Here is a 26521-nt window from a genome sequence, read left to right on the forward strand (position 1 = left end):
ATATATGCATTCACATAATGGATCATTATTTTTCCCTTAATTACAATTAAAACTTTAATTCTCCTTTAGCACAAATAAAAATATTACATCTATAATCAGATTATCATAAATTCCCATAAGCTTATTTTTTATTGAAAATGTATATACTCTATTCTGATCACAGTTCCCCCTCCATTTCCTCCCAGGTCCCCCCAACATCTCCATCCATCCAACTCCTTACCTTCTTTCTCTCTTCTTTAGAAAACAAGCAGGCAAATAGAAAAGGAAACAAATCAGCATAAAAAATAACTTTAAAAACAGTAAAAAAAATATAAGACAAACACACAAAAAATAAAACCCATAAAAACACACAACTAGAAATTATAATAAACAATCAAAAGACCAGTGAGATTTAAAAAAAAATGCCCAAACAAAATATTATAAGACAATTTTCCCCCCAAAACACCATTGAGTTCATTTTGTGTAGGCATTTACTGCTGGGCATGGGGCTTCCTTTAAGTTTGTACACCCAGTGAGAAAACTAATTCTTTTTCTTTTGTAAGCAGGTGTCAGTTGGTCTGGGTTAGTAATGAGAGCTCATGTCCACTTCCCCCTCTCAGCACTGGATCCTAGCTGATTCAGACCTGTGCAGGCCCTGTGCATGCTGCCACAGTCTCTGTGAGGTCATGCGTGCTGTGTCTGGAAGATCTTTTTCTTGGTGCCATCCATACCCCCTGGCTATTCCACTCTCCCGGTGTCCTTTTCCACACAGCTTCCTGAGCCCTCAGGGTAGGGATTGGATGGAGACATTTATGGCTGAGTGTTCCTAGGTCTTTCACTTTCTGAATAATGTCTGGCTGTGGGTCTCTGTATTAGTTCCCATCTGCTGTAGGAGGAAGCTTCTCGATAGTGGCTGAGCCAGACTCTGATCTATGAATATAGCAGCATGGAGGACACTATTTCAAAATAGTTAGCGCTAACTTGAGAATCGTCTTACCCATCACAGGAATCAGGGAGTGATAAGGACAGAGTCCAGCTCCACCCAGGAGGACATCATTCGATGGTTCAAAGAGGAACAGCTGCCATTCCGTGCAGGTTTCCAGAAAAACTCAGACACCATCGCTCCCTGGTTCCACGGTGAGTACCGAGACCGTCTCTGTGGCAGATCAGACATGCTTGCTCCAAGAAAGACAAACAATGAGGGCTTTCCCCTCCCTTCTTCGTGCTGTACTAACAGTCTTGCGCATTATTCTCATGAAGCATTTTCTCAGTTCTTTGCAGAGGGTTGCTTTCTTGTGCCTACTTAGAAAGCAGTCGGTATTCATGGCCACTGTGCATGATGTGGGTTAATTCTTCACCGCAAATACAGCACTCCAGGGTAGATGGGGAAAGCAGGGCTTCCTTAGGGACTCAGAGGAGAGAGTGTAACTTCAGCAAATGCCACTGTCTTCCTCCACTAGAAACTCAGTGGGGGCTGATTGATGTAGTGGGGCTGGGTCAGCAGGCAGAAGGTCAGCTTTCTTAACTAGTTGCACTACCCTGAAGAAACAATGGTCTCTTTCTATAGCTGCTCAACCTACTTGAACCCCAATTTCCTCATCCTCTAAATGAGAATCTGAAGCTTTTTTGATCTTAAAGAATCCTGTGACTTTGATCCTTCTTTTTTTGATGCTCTAGTATGTCTTCTGCAAGATAGAGTTCTTTGAGTCCTGGGATAGTATTAGCTGATCATTTCAGCATTTGGCTTAAGACGACGGTTAACTGAGGCTCCTCTGTCGACCCAGGTGATACTCACTGGCTGCTTCATTTTAAGAAAAGTCGGTTGTTTCTTTATGACCTGTGGTTGGGTGACTGGGGTATAGCTCTGACAGAGTTATTTGCTGAGAATGTATGAAGTGCCCAGTTCTAATCCCAACAGAGAAAAGAAAAGAAAAGAAAACAAAAGAAAAGAAAAGAAAAGAAAAGAAAAGAAAAGAAAAACAAAGAAAAGGAATTGCCCGTAGTTGAATTGGACTTACTCCCTAAGTATGCATCCCAGGCATTCTCTCCCACTTGTCTTGGTTTGAGTGTCTTGGTTTGAACTATGTTTAAGGCATCTCACTTTTCAGTAGCGTCACTGCACACACAAATAGACCACAGAAAAGAAGTTCCCAAACACACAGCGTGAGCAACCACTTCTAAAGCCCCCAGCTCATGCATGATGGCTTTTTCCTGACAGCCGCTTTGTAGCCTGTGTCTCAGCAGACCTGCCAGCTGTCCTTGAATATGTCTGAAGGTCAGACATGGGTTTTGACCATTCCTGAAGGACTGCTACCCCCTCCAGGGGCAGGGTGGCAAGTGCCTCTCCCCTCTGTGCAGGTGTGCTGCAGTCCGAGACCAACAGAGAACTCTGCTGACTCTGCGTGCCTCCGCCAGGACCACCTCCATTGTCCGCTGCCCATGGTTTCGTTTCTAAGATAAGCACAGGAAATCGGCATTTGTAGTTCCTGTGGCCTTGGACAGTTGCTCTATCCCATCCCTGATGACGAGAGCGGTCATACGTTCGTTTCTGTGGTTTTGTTTTTTTTAAACAGACGGGTATGAAAGTGTTATTGGAAGTGCTAGCTGATGTCATTGAGAATTCTGACATATGAACTTTTTCAGTTCTGTCTGAAAGAGTCGTGGGAAGCTAGAAGACATAGCAGGACTAACAATCCCCTGGGAGCTTTGCTTAGAAAATACAACTCCGGAGTGTTACATATAATACTTTATAAATATGACATTGTTGTTTTGTTCTACAAATATTTATCATGGTTACAAGCAAAATAAATAATATGATAAATGAATAATGTGATGATAAATATGCAGTCAGCATATATCCTCATCTTCCATTTTAGGAAGACTGAGTTTCACATTTCCATGATGGAGAGAGGGTAGAGCACACTTTGTCTCTCTGAAATACAACTGCTCATGTGTTTCCTAGTTAGTAATATAGAAATGGCCTGATATCACTCTTGAGCACATCTCATCATACTCACATAGCATAATTTCCTCAGGCTTTATCCAGATATAGAATTTCTGGAAAGGAGAGACATATGTATGTTTAAGTATGCATGTTGAACATTCCTAATCCAAATAGCCAAAATCAGAAACACTCCAGAACTTGAGCTAACATGTTGCTCAAATACTTCAGATTTTAGAACATGTCATGTCCTATATTTTCTGGTTCTAAATGCTCAACTTGTGGGTCTATTGAAGTACGTTATCATGAAAACAACCTCCAAAATCGGAAGCACTTGTGGATAAGCGTGTTGAACAAGGTACACTCAGTCCATACTGAGTGTTAACAAATGCCCCTGAAGTGATGACCCCAATGTATACACCTCCGTTCGTTCCCGAGTTTCTGATCTTCTCTGTGCTTGCCCATGCTTGATGCTGCCTGACTTCATTTCCTTCTGTCTTGTGGGTCCACAGTGGAACTGTAATGATTGTGCTTGCCCTGATGTGCAGTGAGCCTGGGCCCCTCATGTATTTGTTGGGTGAGTGCTTGCTGCAACAGTTCTTCAGATGTTTTGATCATTTTCAAGAATATTTATTGAATTCCTATTTTGATTTGTAGAATTTTGTATATTCTAAATACTCATAATTTATCAATTATATGGGCTAGCTATACTTTCTTTCAGTCTATGATTTACCTTTTAACACCCTGGCACATTTTAAGGCACACATTTTCATTTCAGTGCTGTTCAGTTCAGTTTTTATCTTTTATGATTTTCTGCCTGTAGCACGTACAACCGACATGCAATTTATTTTTTTCATAGATGCAAGGTATACAGATATCTTTCTGTTTATTATTGTGTTAAACTTCCCATTACTTAAAATTCACCACCTTAACCATTTTTATTGCTTTTTTAAAAAGAAAACATTTTTTAGTAAGCATGGGAATAATGGTTTTTCTTATGATATTTCATACATTTGTGTATTTCACTTTACTGATATTTATCCCACTCCATCTGCTCCCCCTGTTCTGCCTCCTGCCTTTCTGTCCCATCTTAGCAATGCTATCTATTTATGTGTGCATGCGTGTGCTGGCCTCCATGCCTGTGCATCAGGGTGTAGAGGTCAGTGTCAGGCTTCTTCCTCTGTCATTCTCCACTTTGACCTTTGAGACAGGATTCTCACTGATCCTGGAGCTTGCTGGCCAGCAAGTCCTTGGCATCTGCCTCTCTGCACTTCTCCAGTACTGAGCCTAAGTACTTAGCACCCAGCTTCGGTGTGGGTGCTAAGAATAGGAACGCGGGTCTTTTGGCTGTGTATTAGGTACTTTAGCCACCTCCTCAGCCCTTTCACTGCTGTTAAATGTGTTGGTATTTGTTTTAGTTATAGGCGGTCTCTGTGCCAAGGATCAGTGTGAGGTGTAAGCATGAGGTCTTTTCGTGTCTTTCCTGGGCCTGCCCTATATCTGGGTATCTGTGGTGACTTTCTAATTTTATACCATATACACCATTGTTTTTGAATGTCCTAGTCTTTAATTTCTACCCCACAAGGGTGAAAATGAAGAGAAATGAAAGAGGCAAGGAGTTTGGAAGCCTAATTTCCAGAACATCAAGCTGTGAGTTGCACTTTCTCCCTGGTGAATGGGGAGAGGGTAAATACGTGCAGGGGTTTCTGTAGAGAGCAAATGAGCTCGTGTGGGAAGAGTTCAGAAGAGCCCCGGAGAACAAGGCTTCCGTTCTGGCCCTGCCTTTGCTTCCGCTCTTCCCTTCATCACGGTCTCAGCGTCCTGAGCAACAGGTACGCAGGGAGCACATGGTTCTTCAGTAAAACAGGACTTAATGACTGCAAACGCTGTGTCCTTTGCGAGGACTGACTTCTCCTTAAGAAGGCAGCTCATCTCAGAAGGCGATGGTGACACGGGACAGAAGCCACCACAAAGGCTCAGAGGGTTTGGCTGTTTGGGAAGTCGGCCCGTCAAGGCTGAGTCTGTGGGAGAGGATGCAGCCACCAGGCAGGCGGGAGCTGCTGAAGTAAACTCTTAGGTCTTCTACACTCATGATCTTCCAAATACTGACATTAAGTCTGATTTTTGGTTTCCTCAACAAAAGGGATTATTTCTTCTTGTCTGTGTTATTTTTATCTCTTCCCATCCTGCTGTCCTAGACTGTAATTCTCCGTTCAAGTGTCTTGTCCCTTGAATACAATACCAGTTTTTAATCCATTTTATTCTTGCAGCTAGCACCAGGGTCCTGCAGTCTTTCAGCCGCACTGTTCAGTCTCTGGTGTTTATGAAGTATATGGATAAACCCCAGAGAGTCCTCCTGCCCAACTGACCAGCAAAGTCACCGAGCATAAGCTAACCCCAGGTTCTGAGGTTATATATATCAATACAACTCCAGAATGTATTGATACATAATGCATCATACCCACTAACATGCTTTGTGGACTCACTGAGAGAGTCAATGAATAAACACAACTCAGGTTTGAAGTTCTACCACACGTTCATTACTTCACTCTACCAACGTTTCCTCACCTCTCCTAAGTGACCAAACTGTAACAGTGTAGGTGTCTTAGAAGCTGCCAGAGACTGTAAAAACACAGAAAGGAAGGTAGGAACTGAAAGGATAAACAGTGCTGGTTGTTCGGTGGAAGATTCACAGGCCATGGCTACCAGAGTCAGAATGGGCTTCATTAGAAAGAAGAGGGGATAGGATGGAGAAGCCAGGCCTGGCAGAGAGGAAACAGAAAGAGAGGCTCAGAGAGACAGCATGGGGGTATATGTCCGGCTTTTAGGCTGGGACACAGTTGCCCATTAATGACATAATAAGGCTCCAGACAAGATCCCCAAGTTGCAAGTTGCGCATGTACAGAATCCTAACAGGAACCCATTTCTCGTTGAGGGTTTCCTCAGCAGTCTTTGTTGCTGGGTAATTTCACTCACACACTTGCTTTTCATATCGGGTTGAAAGTTAGTTTTGAAATTATTAACAGTTACCAAATAGGATATGACTGAGCTCCGCGAAGTAGCCCCATCCTTGTTTATTCCCTGTGGATGCCTTTTGCTGATGTGGCATGTGACTGAGCCTGCCTCCTAGATGCTGTAGTCCCAAGAATTTATACTTTAGGCCACTCTGAAAGCAAATTCTCTACTTTTAGTGGGATTTGACAGCCTTGGCTCATACTACAGATGTTTACATTGCTTCTAGTTTGATACAGCTCTCTGCCTCTGTTAAATTTTCTCCATCTTTTGTGGGAGTAGTTATTCCTGGAATTCAAACTTCCTGTAGACAGCCATCATGGTGAGGTCTTGTATGTTTCTCCATTTTTTCAGCTTTTGTCATAGCCTCAGTTCCTTCTGCAAGGGGACAAGACACCATCATAGCTGATGTAGGCAACTGATCTCATTAAGAAAGACTCGTAGATACACGTCAGCAGACCTGCCAGTCAGTGCCCATTAGTGATCTATCCTTGGACCATCTTGCTTCAGAGGAGAGATTTCTTGATGTAGGACATCAAATTCTTCTCATCTTCTGCAAAGGGGTTCTCGTATAGCTGTCTTCCAAGTACAAATTATTGATGTATGTGGCATTTCCTAGTCTGTAGCTAAGCCTCGGGTGATGGTTTGCATCCTATGTCATTATATCTAGGGCACACACATTTCATGAAGCAATTAGACTATGACTAAGAAGCAAAAAAAAATGCATCACCACTGTGTGTGGCAGGCAACTGGAAGCCCATTCCCTGGTGGTCACTGTGTGCCCTTGGAGGAACCAGCATGGCTCTGTTTAGCAAGTAAACTTACATTAGTGGCATCAAGACACTTTTCATCATTATTATCTATATTTCTCTATTGGCTGTATACAGATTTGGGGTTTGTGCAAATTTTTAAGGAACTGGAGAAGATGAAACAGAAAGGGGTTAAAGCTGCACAGGTTTTAGTTCTTCTGCAGAGAATGCTGTGCACTGCTGTTCTTTTCTGGAATACTCTGATCTTTCTTATCAATGACTCAGTGCCATCTGCAAAGATGTCACTGTGATTTCTATTCATGTTGAGAATAGAGGCCTTGGACTTCAAATTTTCCATTACTAATGTATTGCAAATAATGTTACTTGAGTTACACATGTCCAAGATGCCAATTTTGTGTGTGTGTGTGCACATACGCACATGCTCACATGCATAGGGATGGAACCCAGTATGTTAGGCAAGCATTGTACCTATGATTTAGGATGTAGTCTTATAGTTTTCCATCATACTTTTGGAGCTTCAAGTTTATCCAGAAGCCAGTGGTCAGCAGAGTGGGTATAGTAGAAGCAAGAGTGAATACCTCTGCTTTGAGGGATCCTGCTTAGGATCTGTGTAGAAATGGGATTTTAGAGCATTGAAGAAATAATGATTTCTGTCCTTAGACTTTTCTTGATCAGCACACATTTTCTTACCACAACCATATAATGTTGGGCACCGTTTCTTTATGTCAGGGAAAGAAACCTAAAGGAATAAGTGGTGGTTAAGAGCACACATATGGAGTTGGTTGAAGGGCTTCATATCTGAAACCATGTGGCCTTGGCCAGAAGACATGACTTCTGTGTTTCTGTCACTTTTCTGTTGATGCAGGATGACTAAGGACCAAATCTTTTAATAGATATAGAGTACTCAAAACTGTGTGAGGTGCACACTAAGCATTGGGTGGTAAGTATCACCATCAAGAGAGCTAATGAGAATGGGGAATGCTAATCATTCTGTCCTTTAACTATGAGGGAAACAGTTGAGTGATATTTTCAGAGCTTTGGTCATGGTCATCTTTTCTGAGCTGGGACTTGGGGCAGGTCCCAGAGCTCTCAGGAATACTGCTTTGAAGTGCAGAAGGAGCTGAAAGTGCATGGGGTAGAAAGGAGAGGCTGTGAAGCCTCAGACCCTCTTCCGGGTGCAGCTGGAGACTGTAGAAACCGTTGCTCCTCATCCTATGCTGCAGGCAGATTGGCATAGGAGACTCCAGGGTACCCTAACAGCAGAGACATGTCCCTCTGCAGATGCTGTTTTCCAGCAGCCTCTCCCTTTGCATATTTTTGGGGAAGCCCAGAGGCAGGCGTGTAGCACAGATGGCAAAGGAAGAAGAGGAGGCATGGGAGACCGGCCCAGGACACTGGCGACCTGCAGCCGCCTGACTCTGGGAAGCATTGCAATGGCCACAATGGCTTGTAGCATTGTGACCGCCCCGAGTGAAGCCTCCAGTATCTACAACACAAAGTCTGAGCTGAGGAGAGTGGGAAATAGCCTCCTAGTAAGATCTGAACACCCAGCCTGACCACACTTAGTATTTCAAGAGACATGCATCCTCTATAACTTGCTCAGGGTAGATACGAGCACCTCTTTGTGGAAAACACATTTGTAAAATTTGATGAGAATAATGAGTTCAAAGCAAAATGCCAGAGCTGAGGACCCAGAACAGACCCTGATCCTGCAACCTTGGCATTGGCTTCCCCCTGCTTAGCTTGCTTGTCTACAAAATAGGATGATAATAGTACCAGCTCTCTTTATTTAGAACGCTTTTTTTAAATAAAAGATGATTAAATAAATCATCTTTTATCTAAAAAAAAAAGATTAAATAAAAGATGAAACATAAACAGAAGCACACTGTATCATCACGGGATGAGGCATCCTGGTTGAGTGGGTAAGAGTTTGGTTATAGGCTCAATGCCTAGAGCCAGTGACACACTTATCCTGATCTTCTTAAGGACCCTATAGGGCTATGTAGTTCTTTGTGAACATACTTGGAGGCATTTTTAAAATTATTTATTATTTTTATTTTAACTATATGAATGTTTGCCTGCATATATGTATTTGTACCACACTCATGCCCAGTGCCTATGGAGGCCTGGAGAGAGTAGTAATTAGATCACCTGGGACTGGAATTACAGGGAGCTGTGAGCTGCCATATGGGTGCTCGGAGTTGCAGATGGTTGTAAGCCATGTGTGTACTGGGAATGCAACTTCGGGTCCCTTGCAGCTGCTCTTAACCGCTGTGCTATCTCTCCATCCCCTTAAGGCTTCCTTCAAAGTGGTCATATTACTCTTTTGTAGGGTTGCTCTAAGGGATCAATGAAGCAATACATTGTGTCATTATTTGGTAATCTTTCATTTCATCCAAACACACATTTTTCCAGACACGGAAAGTATGTTCTACAGCTGCACAGTTGGTGGCACTTCATACAGAAGGGCACACATCCGTTGACTCTAACAGTTCTCAGACCAGAGGCAGTAGCTTCACAGAGGTGTCGATTATGAGATGGAATCAGTTGGCTGGGTCTTTTCCAGGGCTGGGTGCTGAAGATATAAAGTATGTCAGTGTGGGGGCCTGACTGCTAGAAGGTCATAAGGAAGTGAGGAAGGACAAGATGGTCCTTATGGAATGTGCTGTACATGAGCCTACACAGCTGAGACCAGGTGAGCACTCATGGGTGATGGGTGCCAGGTAGGTGCTCAGCAGGGCCAGAGGAAATAGCTTAGGAGGCATCAAAGTGCCTCATATTCTTTGGTTGCAGACTGAGTGGAAATTTTCCAGGAGGTGCTATGGGAATAATCATCCTACCAACTTCTTCTTGTGGGATACTCTCTGCCCGCTGGATTTCTAACTAGAGCCCCTGTGAGTCCCTTTGGGTCTGTGGATCTCTTCTGGGCAGAAATCAGTTTTCTCAGGGCTGTTTTGGTCACACCTTCATTCCAGGGAAGTATAAAAACAAAACAGTCCAATGCAGTAGCTATTGACCACAACATGCCAAGTAACTAAGGAAACAAAATAAAGCTGAAGTTTGAGTCCACAGACATATTCACTCTAGTTCAAATCTCAATAAATACCTGGGGCTGGCAGCAATCATCTGGCCAACACAAGACATTTCCCTCATTGCAGGATGTTCTGTTTCATGGTGCTGCTATGGAAGGTTCCCATCCCTATCATTATACAGAGAGGAGTATGTAGGACTGTATTTTGTCAGCTAGTAGCTAGCCCTGCCCTCTGATTAGAACAAACTTTATTATTGGTCTTGGGAGCATCAGAATGCAATAAAAATATCTCATAACATTTCCCCCTTTTGTCAAAATAAAATGGAAAGGCTTTAACTCTAACATAGTAAAGCTATATACAATAAGAACAATCATCAGGTTCACAATTTTTAATCCATTTGCATTTGGAAAATTCAGAGAAAATACTCCATTATCTATCCTACCTTGGTGAGTCCAAAGTTTTGTACCTAATTCACTTTCTATCCTAACATGTATTACCAACCCATAACTATTTTTTTTAGACTTCAAAACATTTTTTAGATAAACAATTTAGGATTTTATGTCTCTCAATCTTATACACTTTACAACTCTTTTGTGAGTTTCTTTTCTGAATTTGGTAACAAGAAAAACTGTCACTATGACTGTCTAGTTTTCAACTCTATCAGAGACCTGAGAAGGATACATTACCCGAGTAAATAGGAAGTGCAGAGCAAACAACTTTCAAAACTATAGAAATGACAGAAACATTTGGCTGCCTGGACAGTCACCCAAGGTTCCTTTACAATGTCAGGGGATCCATCTTTAACCTACAGGCCTAGAATATCTGACAGACTTTTCTTTGAAGCAGGAATTTTGAAGGACTGTCTTACCTTGTCTTGGCAAAGTCCAGCAGTCACTTTCTTTTGTGTCCTGCTTGTCTAATTTGGACAGCATACTGTCAGCCATCGAGTCAAGGGCAATTTCTTGCCCAGTGACTAACTTTTGCAACAAAGAAAGCAAATTCCTTATGGAGGGTCTTCGATGATCATCATCTTGTCAGAAGTAGATTGGTGCTGCCAGGAGCAGACATGTCTCATTGTCACGAAAAGTCTTATGTTATTAAAATATCTTACATGCCATATTATGTAATATCTAAAGTGTTTGAAGACCATCTGTCTATCTAAAATATCATGTTTTCTAGACTGCTTCCTGTTGTCTGGGGGTGATGGCATCTTTAGGAGACCCTGAGAAAATTGAGATAATGTCAAGTCCTGGGAGAGCTGTTGTATTATTTGTTGTCCAATCTTTATGAAATGGGAAAGTCCAGAGCTTATCTGAAGTCATGGTTGGAGTAGTCTGTGAGGCTGGACCATTTCAGCTAGCAGCTTTGAAGTTGTTCTGGATGCAGAATTTTGAGGAAACTGCAACACAGGCATTCTGAGAGGCTGGATCACCTGGGCTACTTGTTTTTATCAGTTTCTAAGTCTTTTCTGAAAACACACAAACTTTTAAAGGTAACATACATCTCTGTATTAACACAAGTATAAAATTTGTGCTGTGACAAGTCAGCTAAAGATGATATTCTGTTTTATGTTTGAGCAGGTAAAAGGCATCTGTCAATTTTATAAGTCTGCTTGGACTTTATAACCAAACTGTAATGAAGAGTCTGTGACAAACTAGATTTACCATGCCTCATCCAGTCTGAGAGCTGTTCCCATGTCATTCAACACACACATCACCAACTTGTAGTTCTTCCTGGCTTTTCCCTTCATGTCTGCATCCAAGATCCTTAGGAGGTCTCCCCTGGTCTGATCTTTACTAAATTTGAAGGGATCCAAGCTTTTTGTTTCCTGTGGATGTAACATGTTTCTTGACTTCCATTCTAAGCCAAGATATCTCTAAAGTATATAGGCTGGTTTAATTCAGCAGTCCCTCTATAATCCAATGTCTCTCAGCAGCTGTTGCTTGCTCATCAGCATTCAAAACTTCAAAGTCAATAAAGCACCATACAGGATCCAGATGCCCTATTTATTTCCTAACCTGATGTGGCTTATTATTTATTACTTATTCTTTCTTTAAAGACTTCACTTTATTATTTTTAGACTATATTTTGTTCCTATGACTGTCTATACCCATTTTCTTTTTTTTCTTTAGCATTGAAGTTAAGCACATTTTTAAAGCATTCTGTAGCTATTTAGAGGTTTTTTTTTTTTTTTATTTTTGGCCTGGACCTGCCTTTAGTAAGCATCTGAATCATCCTCTGACCATGTGCGCCAAAATTTAAACTGCTAGGCCGTGGATAGGCCCTGTGCCACTCAGTTCTGGCAGCTGGCTCCACCCCCTTGGTTCTCTGAGAGCCTAGCCTCATGTAGGCAGGCGTGGGAGGGGAGCTGTGTTTACTGCTCCAGCTCTTGGGAGTTGCTGAGCCCACTTTCCAGAGTCTCTGCAAGCAGCAGCTGACAATTGTGAGTGCTCCTGGAGAGGTCCATGGGGCAACTGCAGAGAGGTACTGGCTGGCATGACTTCTCTGTCCACATGGTCATGCCATGTGTTGGAGCACCAAATGTAGCATTTTTCTAGTTATTTTTTATAAATAAAAACTTGGGAATCAGATGTCTGGGTAAGAACATGAATGATCAGAGAATCAGTGGAGAAGTGACCAGTGACCTCCTCCTCTCTCTCTCTTTCCTCAATCCAAAAAGGACAGAGACTCTCTCCAAACCATGCCCTACTACTTCTTGTGTCTCTTTATCTGTCCTCAGTCCTCCAAAATCTCTATGGCTAATTTTGGTCAGTAGTAGTTAGCTCCGCTCTCTGATTCAAAGCAAACTTTATTGGCAATCTTGGGAGTGTCAGAATGTGATCACAATATCCCACAACATGTTTCACTTCCTTCTGGTTTCACTTCCACTTATTGGGCCTGCACACCAATGTTCACACTCCCAGAAGTCTCAATTCTAGCTGTGCCTTGACCCTTTAGGGACAGTTGCTGCCCATGAGACCTCATGCAGTGACACCTCACATCCATCTGCTACTTTCCAGCTCGATTCTATTCTTAAAATATATGGACTATTTTCCTGGTAGAAATCTATCCCATTAAACTTACTGAATACTAGTCAGACATGGTAGCATATGACTTTAATACCTGCAAAGGCAGACAGATCTCTGTGAGCTCCAGGCCAGCCTGGGATGTTAGAGAGATGCCTCAATAAAAAAACCAACAAATAAATAAAAGCAATAGGCCTTTCTCTTTCTCTGCCCTCACAGAACTCCCCTTCCCCTTCCAGGACCTCAGATTGCTCTGGTTTCTTTACAATGTGTGAAGATTGCTGATACCCAGAGGCAGCCCCTAAGTGTCATGAATTGAGAGGTGGTGTGAAGACTGTTGTTTCATAATTCTTAGAGACATGCAGTGTGCATATTCAAAGCCTGTGAGGACATTGTTCACACCACACTGACCAGTATACCTGACTTTGGAACTTGGCTTTGTACTCAATAATTCCTATCTTTCACAGACATGGCTCTCATAAGGCTGGCAGTGGCCATGGCTCCTCAAAGTATCCACTTCCCTTGTCCCCCAAGGACTTCCGTGAAGAAACATTTACATTAACCTATTTTTTTATGTTTAACAAGAGCCTGTGCTAAGGAAAGTGAATTACATGGCTAAGCAGGTAGAAAGCAACCACCCTCTTGCACACGGCCCTCACCTTTGAGCCTGTCCTCACCCCTGTGATATGCAAGGAGATTGCATTATGACCTGGCATTTACTGCAAAATAATTTTATTGTGTTCTGGTGTCTTAGTAGATTAGATAGTGCTAAGATAGTGTGTAATGGGTGATGATTGCAGAGGTCAGGAGACTTGCAGATACTTTGATTTATTCTTACTAAACCACCCGATTTTAGGAAAAAAAAATAGCCCAGGTTTCCTTTTAATTTTCCACAAGAACTTTCTTTTTACGAATCCATATCCATCTGGGTACCACTCAGATGTCATTGACTATACACATCTATCCATTCTGTTAAGGAACTTAGAACTAAAGACTTCATCTGTCAGTAAGTTTGGTTGTAATAAGAAATGATTTTCTGTAATACTACTTTTCCTCCAGACAGAAGTTTAATAAGTTCTTGCTTCTGAAGGAAGATTTGCAGTGTCCATAAAAAATAGTCCTCCTTTCCTAGGCAATGTAATATGGCGTCTTCTAACTTCCATCATGGGGTAGTCCTGGCAGAGAATGGTTGTTTGTGGCCTTCTTGCAACTTACAGCTGTCTTTTAGACAATTTATTCATGGAACCAGAGATGTATAGGAAGGCAAAAGAGACAATGAAAGCAATAGCCTGTGTCTGCTGGGCCATTATTAGAGCTTTTGACACAGAGAGTGCAGCTTCTGAACTGAGATGCTCGCTCAGTCACTGTGGAGCCACGGTTGCCCGGGTGCCACAGAGAACAATGTTTAGAACAATGACTGGCAGGTAGAATGTTCACACTTGGTGTTGCTGTGACCAAAATTCCATCAAGAACAACTGAAAGGAGATGATATTCGTTCTTCATCTGAGAGGGTTCAAGCCTGCTGTTTGGCACCATGCATAGAGGCAGAACGTCCTGAGGATAGGAGAATGTGCAGAAGATCCAATCTCAGGGAAGACAGGAAAGAGAGGAAGAGAACAAGCCAATGGGCATGTAAGGACATCCCTCTGGCTACTTCCTCCAGCTAGGCTCTGCCTCCCAAAGATTTACATTCTCCCCAAATGGCACCAGCATCCAGAAACCAAGCATTGGAGACATGAACTGGGGTGCGTTGCGGGAGAGGGTATTTCCTATTTCAACTGTGGTGGATGTTTATGGTAGACATGAATCAGCAACCTTTCTGAGAGGCACAACAATAGAGCTGTGGTTGGTCTCTGGGAGAGATGCCCTGGGTTTCTTTCCTTTTGGATGCCATTTTCTATCTGAGTAGAGGGATCTATCCGCACTTTCCCAACCCCAGTGCTTGATACAAGCTCTCATGCTGGGCTTTGTGGTATAGGACTGGGGCCATCATCTTCCTGAACAGTGATGGGCAAAGAGCAGGTAGGGGAAGTGTTGGTGGGTTGATCTTGACGTGGGGGGAATGGGGCTTTTTAAATTCTTCCTCTCGTTAAAGATTTATTTACAGAGTTTTTTTTTTTTTTTTAAAAAAAACATTGTGCTCTGGGTGGCTGAGGCTTACTTAGTGAACTAAAAAAATCACTAGCAATTAGAAGGGCTGTGAGAACCCATTTCCTTTTCACGAGGAAGGCTTCTGTTGGTTTCCTTAGTCGTCAGAACTTGACTATCAGCAGCAAGGTAAGGGTGGAACACAGGAAGCCAGGAGCTTCTGTCTGCTGCAAAGCAGAGTGAACATGAAAAGAACATTGCTCCTCCCTCCCAAATCGGAGCCCACGGGGTAATTCGGCAAGCTGTGCTGTTGATTATTTTCTGTGCGTTTACAATGCTGGCTACTCATTTCACGAACTATAATAGAAATAAGAAGGGAACTTTGAAGGATGAGTGAAAGCCTGTGAACTGGGAAATGAGAGTGGGAATTCAGGAGACATCTTAATTATACCTCGCTACATAAAGCCGCATATTTGTCTGTATGTAGAGCTTACCCCTTTGACTATATATATGAAGACATAAGTTAAGCTCTAGCCTTTCAAAGACCAGTGGATATTAGTTTTAGTAGAATTCAGAAGACCTGCTACTGAGATCTGGCACTCAGTAGACCAGAGTATCTTCTGATTCTGTCACTAACTTTCAGGGCCTCCTAGACTAGGCTGTATCAACTTTATCACCATTGATGCTTTGTGCTGGATGGTTTTTTTACAGTGCCACACTGCCTTGTGCATGATCAGTAGCAGCCCTGGCCTCTACCCTGTGAATAGAAGTATCACCCACACCCATGACAATTGTATCCATTGCTTCTTACATCACTGTGAACACAATACCTGACAGTAATACCACGAAAGAGAAGATTTATTTGGTTCCATGACAGAGAAACACTGGCAGGGGGACTGAGAGGGAGGCTCTTCCCGTCATGATGAGCAGGAAACGTTGGCAGTGGGAATGGGAGGGAGGCTCTTCCCATCATGATGGGCAGGAAACGTTGGCAGTGGGAATGGGAGGGAGGCTCTTCCCATCATGATGAGCAGGAAACGTTGGCATGGGGAGTATGTGGGAGAGACTAGTCACATCATATTGGATGCGGAAGTGGAGAAAAGAGAATTCTAGCCCTCAACTAGCATTCTTCTTCTCATTCTTTCCATCTCATCCACTAGCCAATGGGGCAGTGCTACCCGCATTCAGGGTGGGTCTTTCTCCTCATTCATCCTCTATGCAAGTCACCTTAACTTCACAGCAGGGGGGCTTTAATCTCCCACGTGCTTCTGTTGGAGAACTACTATTTTAGACCAAGTCAGGTTCTCCTGATAATTAGACAGTGGTGGTCCTACAAGAGCATCGGAAGTTCACTTCAGATCTGACAAATCCCAACACCACCGTCAAGATAACACACCAAACTTTCATAAGTGGTAGACAGCTTGTGTTAATCCAAACGGGTCTGAGTGAAACTGTTTGTAACTACAGTTCTTTCACTGTCCTAGCTTGCTTCCCTGTTGCTATGATTAAAACACTGTCCAAAAGCAACTTGGGGAGGAAAAGGTTTATTCCAGCTTGTAACTCTCAAATCACAACATGCCATCAAGGGAGGGCAGTGCAGGAACTTATGGCAGGAATCTGGAGGCAGAAACTGAAGCAGGGACCAAGAAGGAGTGCTGCTTCCTGGCTTGCTCACATCGGTTTCTTATACAATTCAGAGGACTACCTGCCAGGGGTGGCACCGCCCAAAGAGGTCTGGGCTCCCACAATCAATCAGTACTCAAGGAAATGACCTACAGACCAGCTTGATGGAGGAAACTCTTCAGCTGAAGGCCCTCCCTCCATTATGACCTAGCTTGCTGCAAGTTAACCAACTATTTGTTTTGTGTTTGTCCAGTTATCAAATACCAAGAGTTTTGTTTATTGGTTTGTTTCTACTGATTCCCGAGGACCTTAAATTACACACAGAATAGCTCTGCCTTTCACCAAACTCTACTCGTACAGTGAGGGGCAGCAGAGGAGTGGTCTGCAGGGACTTTGCTGAAATGACTTTTTTTCCCCCTTCCCACAGGGATTCTCACACTAAAGAAAGCAAATGAACTTCTGAGCACAGGCGTGCCAGGCAGTTTTCTGATCCGCGTCAGTGAGAAGATCAAGGGCTATGCCCTGTCCTACCTGTCTGAGGAGGGCTGCAAACATTTCCTCATAGATGCATCTGCCGACTCTTACAGCTTCCTGGGTGTGGACCAGCTGCAGCATGCCACTCTGGCAGATTTGGTGGAATATCACAAGGTGAAGCCATTCACATGCTTTAATTTGCCTTGGGAATTAGTGTCACTTAGATATATAATAAAGACAGGCATGGCTAGGCATACAGCTCAAGAGCAAGCAGCGGGAGGGGGTGGCACATTATTCCCCCTGATAATAAGGAATCTTAATGCTATGTCCTTGATCCTATCCTCCTGACATACTCAGACATATCCTACTGGGGCTGAGAACACTGGAGATGTGCATACTGATCACATCTGTGGAAGGTTCTATGCTAGAACGTGGACTCTAGCAGGAAAGGGAAGCTAGCAGGAGGAAAATAGCTTTTAAGATTGTTATAAGCCAGTATAGGTTTGCATAAATCTAGAATAGAGGAGTGATATTCTCTGAGGAGCTAGCAAGGGAATCTACCACACAGCTGCCACCTGATTCTGTGCTTTGATCGACAGGAAGAGCCCATAACCTCCCTGGGGAAGGAACTCCTGATGTACCCCTGTGGTCAACAAGAAAAGCCACCCGACTACCTGGAGCTCTTTGAGTGACAGCTCTCACCCAGATCAGCCTCCAGCCTCCAGCTGGGTTCTCCTCTGGACAGACACCTCTGAGGTGGACATTTGCATGTGATGCCAAAATCACTCTGTGACAGAGCCAACAGTGAACAATGTCTGTGAGGTCTAAATCGAATCCTCTATTCTGCATAAATGCTGGCGTTCAATTCAAGGGGACATGACCTCTCCCTCATCCTCATTCTGAAAGGAAAAGGGAGAAGTGTACCCATTTCAACAGCATCCTAATACGAAGATAGGACCTTGAAGGATATGACCCTAATGATGTATATAAGATAAAATAACAAGTGTAAATTGAAATCTTTTTAGCAATTAAGGTGTTACTGTAAAAAAAAAACAAAAAAACAAAAAAAAAAAACAAGTGAACTGTTTTGTGATCACATGCTCTGTCTTTGGTATGCAGTCAAAGGTCTCAGTCTCCTGCTTATGTGAACTTCCATCTTGGCTTTATTATGCTGGGGAAAAAATGTCCTGACTCAGGGCTGAGATTATCCCCAAAAGACAACCTTTTCTGTAAGTGTTGGAGCCAGGACTTAAGAGACAGAAAAGCAAGTCCCGATTGGGAACTGAAAGAGAAGTTTTAGTACCTGGAGAGAGAGACTTACCATGTACAAACCAACCAACAAACAAATACAAACAATAACTACTAGATCCAGCACACACAGTGGCGGGAGGGACCTGCAGCATCTTACAGCTTGCTCCTCATTTTGCTCTGCCTCCCTCACCTCTATCTGTGAATACATACAAAAGATGCTGTGTGCGGCCGTGGAAGGACTCATGTATTCATGGTCCAAAGAGAAGAACAGAGCAAGTGTCTTGGATACCACCTATTGAAAGTTGAATTGTGCCCCACATCAAGAAAACACGAAGTACTGACCTCTCTGTACAGGGGTGTGACCTGATATGGAAATAGGGTCTTTGCAGACAAGATAAGTAGAGTAGGCCCTGACTCTAATGACTGGCATCTAGACAAGGAAGAGAGATTTAGAGATAGACACACAGAACGATGAAGGTTAAGGGACCACAGAGACAGAGAGTCAGTGATGCAGCCGTGATCAGTGGCTGCCAGGGATGCTGAAAGACGACAGCACTCAGGGTAGATTCCCCCTGGAACTCTAGAAGACAAAAACACGGCCCCGTGATTATTGTTTGCACCGTCACTGCGGCCTGCTCGCCTTGAGAACTGTGAGGTAATAAACGTCAAAGTCACCGGATATATGGTAACTTTTTACAGCACTCTCAGAAAACTAGTGCAAGAGTTTATGCAGCCGCAGATCCCCCACACATTTCATGGGCTTGTTTCTTGTTACCGTCTGCACCCTCACTATGAAATAAAACTTGGGTATGGGAAGAACATTCCAAGCAATGCTGTCTAGCCCTGGGACACAGATTTATTCAGCCAGGAATCTCCTGCCCTACATCATCCTTAAATCAAATCTCCAGCCATTTTTAGCTCAGATCGATGAGGTGGGGCCAACCTCTGGATGGTGACCAAGGAGTGTGCGAGTCATTCAGTGTCATGTTTTCCTGGGAGGAAGGAACTTTGCCCACAGCTAAGCCTATCTGTGCTAGCTGTTTTTGAACTTGCCTTTTAAGCAAAGTAGAAAGGCACTACAGTTGTTCCTTGTGTGCAGCAGTCAAATGCACAATGATCTGAGGTAGAGGTTGGTGTGCACGCCCATGAGAAAACTTTGAAATTCAGATTACAGTCAACTTGCTTCTTAAAATATTCCATGTGGTTCATATTGTGAAATTTTTATAAGGTACTCCTTTTAGCTTTGTTTCCATGACTCAGTGGTTAGGACATCACTCGGAATCTTTGTCCGGTTCCCATCTCTCTCCACTGTTTTCCTGGTTATCTTGAATGGGCTCTTTACCTATCTATACTAGTTACTTTTCTCGTTGAGGTGACCAAAATACCTGCCAAAAGCAAGGTGAGGAAGGAAGGAAGGGTTTATTTCCGCTCACAGTGTGAGTGTGCAGTCTGTCATGACGGGGAACCCACAGTGGCAGGAACCTGCCACAGCTGGTCACGTAGACCCACAGTCAGAAAGTAGGGAGAGATGAATGGTGGTACTCAACTAGCTCTCTCCGCTTTACTCAGTGTGGGATCCAGCTGATGGTAGGGTGCTGAAATACTTATGTAGGCAGTACGTATGGCTATGTTCAAATATATCACTCTGTGTTAAGTGACCAGAATAAGATTAAGAAAGAACTCAAGCCAGTTAACTTGCTAATGTAATAGCAAGAGGAGTATATTTGAGTTCTGTACTCTTTGATCTTATTGGTATCAACACACAAAGAAATAAACTGTCTAGTGTTCGGTGATACAGTGGCCAGGAGGAATATTGAAATTCTGAGGGCAGGAAATGGTTTACAGAATTGGGAAATTCAACTAAATGGGCTGAGGAACCTGAATACTCACCCTCATTGTCCTGACAGTGTCTCATACTAGGTATGGTCTGAGGTGGGGTCCAATCCTGGCCCTGGTCTCCTGTTTCTGCTGTGTCAACAAGCCTAGAGTCCTGCCCTTTCTGCTCAAGGTTTTTTAATCCAGGGTATCACCTTCAGACTGTCATACAGGTTTCCAATCTCAGGGACTCAGGCCTGTGGACACTTGTGTTTTGGGCTAGAGCCAAGTGCCAGCCCTGGCCCACACTGATTCTTCTTTCTATCAGAAAGACTTTGGAAAGTCCCTGCTACAGTCATCTCAAATTTTCTGGCCTTTATATTGCCATGGCAAGCCAGGTGAAGATGTGTCAGCTCAAACATTACCTAGGCTAAGGAAGAACACAGGAACAATTGGACCAAAAAGAACCAAAGGGGCAGATCATGAACATGTTCCCCCCAACTATCTCAGGGCATCTCTACCCAGGATTTCCTATTTGAGCCAAGGCTTTGCCATTGGTCATTCTTTGGTGGACTAGCATTGTTCTAGTCTGCTTTCTATTGTGATAAACACCATGACCGGAAGCAGCCCGGAGGAGAAAAAGGTTTACTTGGCTTACACATCCCAATCATCAATTACTGGAGGAAGCCAAGGCAGGAACTGAAGCAGAAGGCAGTGAGCAATGCTACTTGCTGGCTTGTTCTCAGGCTTGCATTCAGCTACCTTTCTTACACTTCCCAGGATCACCTTCCCAGACCTGGCAGGAACCACAGTGAGCTGGGCCCTCCCACATCAATCATCAATCAAGAAACTACCCCCAGAGACTTCCCTACGGGTCAATCAAATGCAAGCATCTTCTTAATTAAGGCACATTTGTGACTCTTGCACACATGTAGTTTGGGGCTCCCACTAGTTTGAGTACAGAATACACACAACATATTTATAGAACGACAGGAACATATCCATGGAGCTTCTTTCCTTCTGTTTTGATTAGAACGTCTGAGGGGACGGCCTGAAGCTAAGAAGGGGTCGAAGCATGCCTACCCTGGATTTTCTCCTTCTGAGAGCGGCAGGAGTTTGGCTGCTCGCCCACCTTGCCTGGGCACCAACAGACCCCAGCAGTTAGCTTCCCCAGGTGGGGACACGCCCTGGTGCACGCAGCAACCGATAAGAGCTTGCATCTCAAGGCTCAGAGGAATGGTTGCTGCTTGTCTGACCACTGAAACATCCCAGGATGGACTTCCTTTTCTATATGACCTTATAAGGTGCATTCCCCTGGTCCCTGCTGCTCCAGAGTATGGAAATGAAGAGCCGTCCATGTTCTTGCCTCAACCAATAACATACCACCACGTGGATCCAACCGGCCATTCTTCCTGGGGTATAATTGTCCCCTCCTAATAAACGAGCTGTTTTCACACACAGTTTCCCTGGTGTTCTTTGCCATTACACTCACCGATGCCCAGGATCCTTCTGCACCCTGATGTGCTTGGACCCGCTCACCCTCTCCCCGACCCCAGGTTGGGCTAGTGTGCAGTAGTCTGACCATACCAGGACAAAGTAGGACTCAGACAGGCAAATGATTTTATTTCAGGGAGCATTATATTCATCTTTCTTACAGTGCAGCCTTTTTCTTATAATTACAGCTTTTCCACAATTATATCTTCAATAGTTTTGTTTAAATTGTGTTTTCCTGTCCTTTAGGGATAGATACTTAGGTTTCTCTTCTTGATTTCTATTTTTAGAATTTTTTTCATTAGCTTATACCTCCTTTCTGCTGTATATCAGGAGAGCTACTCATCCCTGACCCTGTGGAAGGAGAGACTGGATTTCCTGCCATGTTAAATCTGTGCTCTACTGTGGCCACTCCTCAGTAACACTGACATGTTAATTCTGTGTTCTATGTGACCACTCCTCAGTAACACTGACATGTTAATTCTGTGTTCTACGTGGCCACTCCACAGTACCACAGCCATGTTAATTCTGTGTTCTATGTGACCACTCCACAGTAACACAGCCATGTTAATTCTGTGTTCTATGTGACCACTCCACAGTAACACTGACATGTTAATTCTGTGTTCTACGTGACCACTCCACAGTACCACAGCCATGTTAATTCTGTGTTCTATGTGACCACTCCACAGTAACACAGCCATGTTAATTCTGTGTTCTATGTGACCACTCCACAGTAACACAGCCATGTTAATTCTGTGTTCTATGTGACCACTCCACAGTAACACTGACATGTTAATTCTGTGCTCTATGTGACCACTCCACAGTAACACTGACATGTTAATTCTGTGCTCTATGTGACCACTCCACAGTAACACAGCCATGTTAATTCTGTGTTCTACTGTGGCCACTCCACAGTAACACTGACATGTTAATTCTGTGCTCTACTGTGGATAGCACCACAGTTACACTTCGAGTTTGTCTGTAGGGTGATGAGTAACTTCTCTCTATGGCACAAGCTTACCTGTGTTGCTCCAGATTCAAAACTATTAAGGGGCTTAAGTGATGAAATTTCTCTCCCTTAACGTATGATTAAAAATATATTATTGGAGCCGGGCGGTGGTGGCGCACACCTTTAATCCCAGCACTCGGGAGGCAGAGCCAGGTGGAGCTCTGTGAGTTCGAGGCCAGCCTCAGCTCCAAAATGAGATCCAAGACAGGCACCAAAACTACACAGAGAAACCCTGTCTAAAAAAAAAAAAAAAAAAAAAAAAAAAAAAAAACCCAACCAAGATATATGTACATATACATAATTGGATAATGAAGCAGCTTGACACAGCAGTAAGAAAGCCCTGCAGTGGGCTTAGGACTGTGTCCTGCCTAGATCATCGATTAGCCATGTGGAATCATAAAAAGGAAAAAAAAGCTGAACCTGCATGAGTTTTACCTTCTAAAATGAGTTACCGAAGTCGCCTGGGTTCTGAAGATTAGAAAAGAGTGACGTTAAGTGCCCCGCATAGTGAAAGCCTCCTAAGTGTAACCACTCGCTGTGAGTGTTCCTTCATGAAGCTGGCTTCTACAACCAACTGGGCCATGCAGCATGATGGCCAATTTCCTGGAATTTGGGGAACTATTTTAAGGGTACAAGGGACGTTTTTGAAATGTTGAGGATATAATGATCTAGGCAGAATGCTAGCTAGTTGACCTAAAGCAAAATGGACCAGTTAGCTTGGGATTTGAAATGGCAAGGGAGGGGAGGGTTATTTCCTAGTGGTTCTGACAACCCCGAGGTTAGCAGTAACCATCTTTTGTCTCTAAGTTGGCAGTTGTCAAACTGACTAAGTGGCCAAGACATGTCTAATCATAATCTCCAAGTTAACATCTCCTTTTCGAGGAGAAGACATATGAATTTGGAACCTCCTCTGCCTGTCTACCCTATGCTAGTGGTGCAGATTAGGCCCAGTGCACACGTCCATCTAAGTCAGTTGTGCGTTTTCCTCAGTGGGAAGGTTGTTCCATTCTGAAGACTCCCCAGCAAGTCAAAAATCCCAGTAATACCCCCACCCCAGCACTGGGTCACAACAACCAAAGTGGTAATGCCTTCTTCTCCTTGGGGGTCTTTCTCAATGGTGTGAAGGAGTCTTACACAGCGTCTCACCCAGGCCATTCTGGGTATTTCTGACAGCCCTCCACACTGTGGATGTCGTCTTTATATGGCTCAACTTTATATGAGAGTCGTTCCAGGGGATAAAAAATAGAAATTAAAAAATATCCTTCAGGTTTTAAATTTAATTTGGGTGATACTCTATTTTTTGGTCTGTTTTTCAAACATTTAAATGCATTTAAAATGTCTTTAAGATCTCAGTGGAGAAAGATCTTCTTGCAGGTTTTCAAAATGGGTTGGAGGCTGAGATTGGTGGTAGATGTGGACGTTGCACGGACTAAGATCCGAGATGGAGGGAGCTATCAGGAGCACTGGGCACACCTCAGTGTGCACAAGTGTGGCGGCAGAACAGGGAATAAATTCGGGTCTCCTAACCACCCACACCAGACTCATAGACATTCGGTTAGTTCTAGCAGAGAACCCCCACATTCTGGCTCTTGACGAATGTTGGGGAAACAGTGAAGAGAGGAACATGGCCTGGCTTCTCTCTCCACTGGTGTCCTGCCCTCCCAGGCTGTGACATTCACCATGACCTCCTTTCCTATTACCTGTTTCAGGATCTCTGTCCTCTTTCTTACTGGAACTGCCAAAAGATAAGCCCCGGGGGATGCTGGGATTGACTTCTGCAGAGGGAACCTTCAAAGGCTAAGCAAAGCAGAGGCATTTTAAAAGGTATCTCTGTGGACAGGAAATAACATATTCTGTGTGTTGGGGAAAAACCAAATCCCCCAAACCAACTGGCACGGACCCCACAACTTTTTGGCAGTAACAACAAAGCCCGAGTCTTGCCAGGAGAAACAGCTTTGAATGATAATACGTAGCTAGTGAGAACGTAATCACCGGGCGCTCAGGCATCAGTGGGCACAGGAGCAAAGCACACCTGCCCTCCTAAGAAACTGCCCAAGGTCATGATCTCATCAGCAACTCCCAGGAAGAGTCAGTCCCCCTTTAAACACGAGGATCCCCCCATCTGACCTTCTATTTGAGAGTCTTTAAACCTCACCTTTTGGGGTCCTGCTTAAGAGCCTGGCTCTGAGGCTCATCTCTCTGCAGCTGGAGAGGTGCAGGTGGCGGGCTTGTGTGGCTCTTCCTGGTCTGCTGGGTCAACAAGCTTCACTCCTCTTTCTTGTTTCTTATGTGGGGCTGGAGGAGCGGAACAGTGGGAAGAACACACACAGAGGACAGGGGTCTGGACTTGCCTGACTCAGACTTCTTTCTGGTAGGATTAGATAAAATAATAGAGGGTTTTTTCCTGAAACAAAGAGTTAAAATTTTGGGAGCTACTTACCTAGTGTGGAAGAAGGCAAGGTGTCCACACTTAGGTGTGCTGGAAAGCACAGGATTGGAGAGATCCAGCACAAGGATGTGACGTATGTCACTGGGAGTCATTGTTTGTTGACAGATATTTAACAGAAGGCTAGGTAGGTGTGGTGGCTAGAGTTTGGGAGGCCTGATCTGTAGCATTAACTGTCAATTCTCATTCTAGATTCAATCTGTCGTCATCAAAGAGTTGGGAAGAGCTGCTAACAGCTCTCCCACAGCAGCATCATTAGCAGTACTTGGTTGGGACCCCAAGTATATTAGAAGGCAACCGGACTGCTTACTAAGCAAGGTACAGGGACAAGGAATAGAGCAAGTCTCCAAAGAGGCCTTTGACTAGGCAGGCATCCGGTGGTGTCCTTTCTTTGTAAGAGGTAATGAGCCTGAGTTCTTCAGTTTCATTTCCGCTTTCCTTTGCTGTGTAAGTTTGAATTCCAGCCCCCTTTTAGGTTCAGTGGGCCTCCTCCACCTTCATTTACATAAGCTTAGTGTTCCATCTCCTCCCAGGTGGACAGGAAGTAAGGAGAGCTAGGAAGAGTTCAGAGGACCAGGACTGGATCTTCCTCCAGAGTCCTCACCTCCTGGCTTCCTGTCACCATCCAATTAGGAATGTCATGAAAGGATGAATGCATGGAGGGATAGATCCACTAATGGAGTTAGAGACCCCAGGAGCCAATCACTGCCCAAGATCCCATCCACTAGCAGCCACATCTGTAACAGATGAGCCTTCAGGAGACATTTCAGACAGAAATGGCAGCTAAGCTAAGCTTTAAGACGAAGGAAATTGTTTCCTGTCCTCTTCACTTACCCTCAGTGACATTTGAAATTAGACTTTTTTCAAGTTACCATACATAATAATGGGCTTCACTATGGGCCCTCAACGTGTGTGCACACATTGTGTGTCTTCCTCTACTGCTCTCCACTTTGGTTTTTTAGAGAAGGTCTCTCAGGAAACCTGGAACATGCTGGTTCAGCCAGTCTGGCTAGACACAGGCCCCCAGGCTTCTCCCAGCTTTGCTTCCCATGCATATAGTGTTGGGGCCAGAGGGGATCTGAGTTCACTTTACCCACGGAGGCCTTTTCCTAGTCCTCTTAGCAACTGTTGAAATCAATTCTTAGTGAGGTGTGCTCGTACACAACTGTAACCCAGGCACTGGAGGGTCTGAGGCAGAGGGAGCAGGGTGACTTTCAGCCCATCCTGGGCTACAAAATGAGACCTTGTCTCAAGAAACGAACAAAACTCTCATTTGGTATCATACACATCTGTAACGTATACGGTGTGAACAAGTTTAAATGCTGATTATCCTGGAGTCATCCAGGGCCTGCAACACCAAGAGACAGCTGAACATTTGATGGCTGCCTCTACCCTTGTGGGATAGCAATCCCCCTGCCTCGGTGAGAATATCAAGTGTCAGTCACAAATCCATAAGGACCACTATTGGGAGGCAACAGTTACATGCCCTGAAGGCTCTAAAATCACAGGAGTATGTGAATATTGCCAAGGTAGCATGGAAATGGGTTCCAGAAATCATTTTTCA

General features: G+C 43.9%; 1 protein-coding gene across 2 annotated transcripts in view; it reads left to right on the top strand.

The window, feature by feature from the left end:
• Sh2d4a (SH2 domain containing 4A) overlaps positions 1-21471 on the top strand; it is a 67991-nt gene extending 46520 nt beyond the window's left edge. For both annotated transcript variants that reach the window (XM_037211776.1, XM_028883855.2), the window contains 3 exons: positions 986-1116; positions 16899-17119; positions 17545-21471. In XM_037211776.1, coding sequence (XP_037067671.1) covers positions 986-1116; positions 16899-17119; positions 17545-17637 — 445 coding nt within the window. In that variant the 3' untranslated portion in view covers positions 17638-21471. The remainder of the gene's footprint in view (positions 1-985; positions 1117-16898; positions 17120-17544) is intronic.
• Positions 21472-26521: the final 5050 nt, after the last annotated feature.

Source organism: Peromyscus leucopus, chromosome 17, assembly GCF_004664715.2.
Source record: "Peromyscus leucopus breed LL Stock chromosome 17, UCI_PerLeu_2.1, whole genome shotgun sequence".
Lineage (NCBI taxonomy): Eukaryota > Metazoa > Chordata > Mammalia > Rodentia > Cricetidae > Peromyscus > Peromyscus leucopus.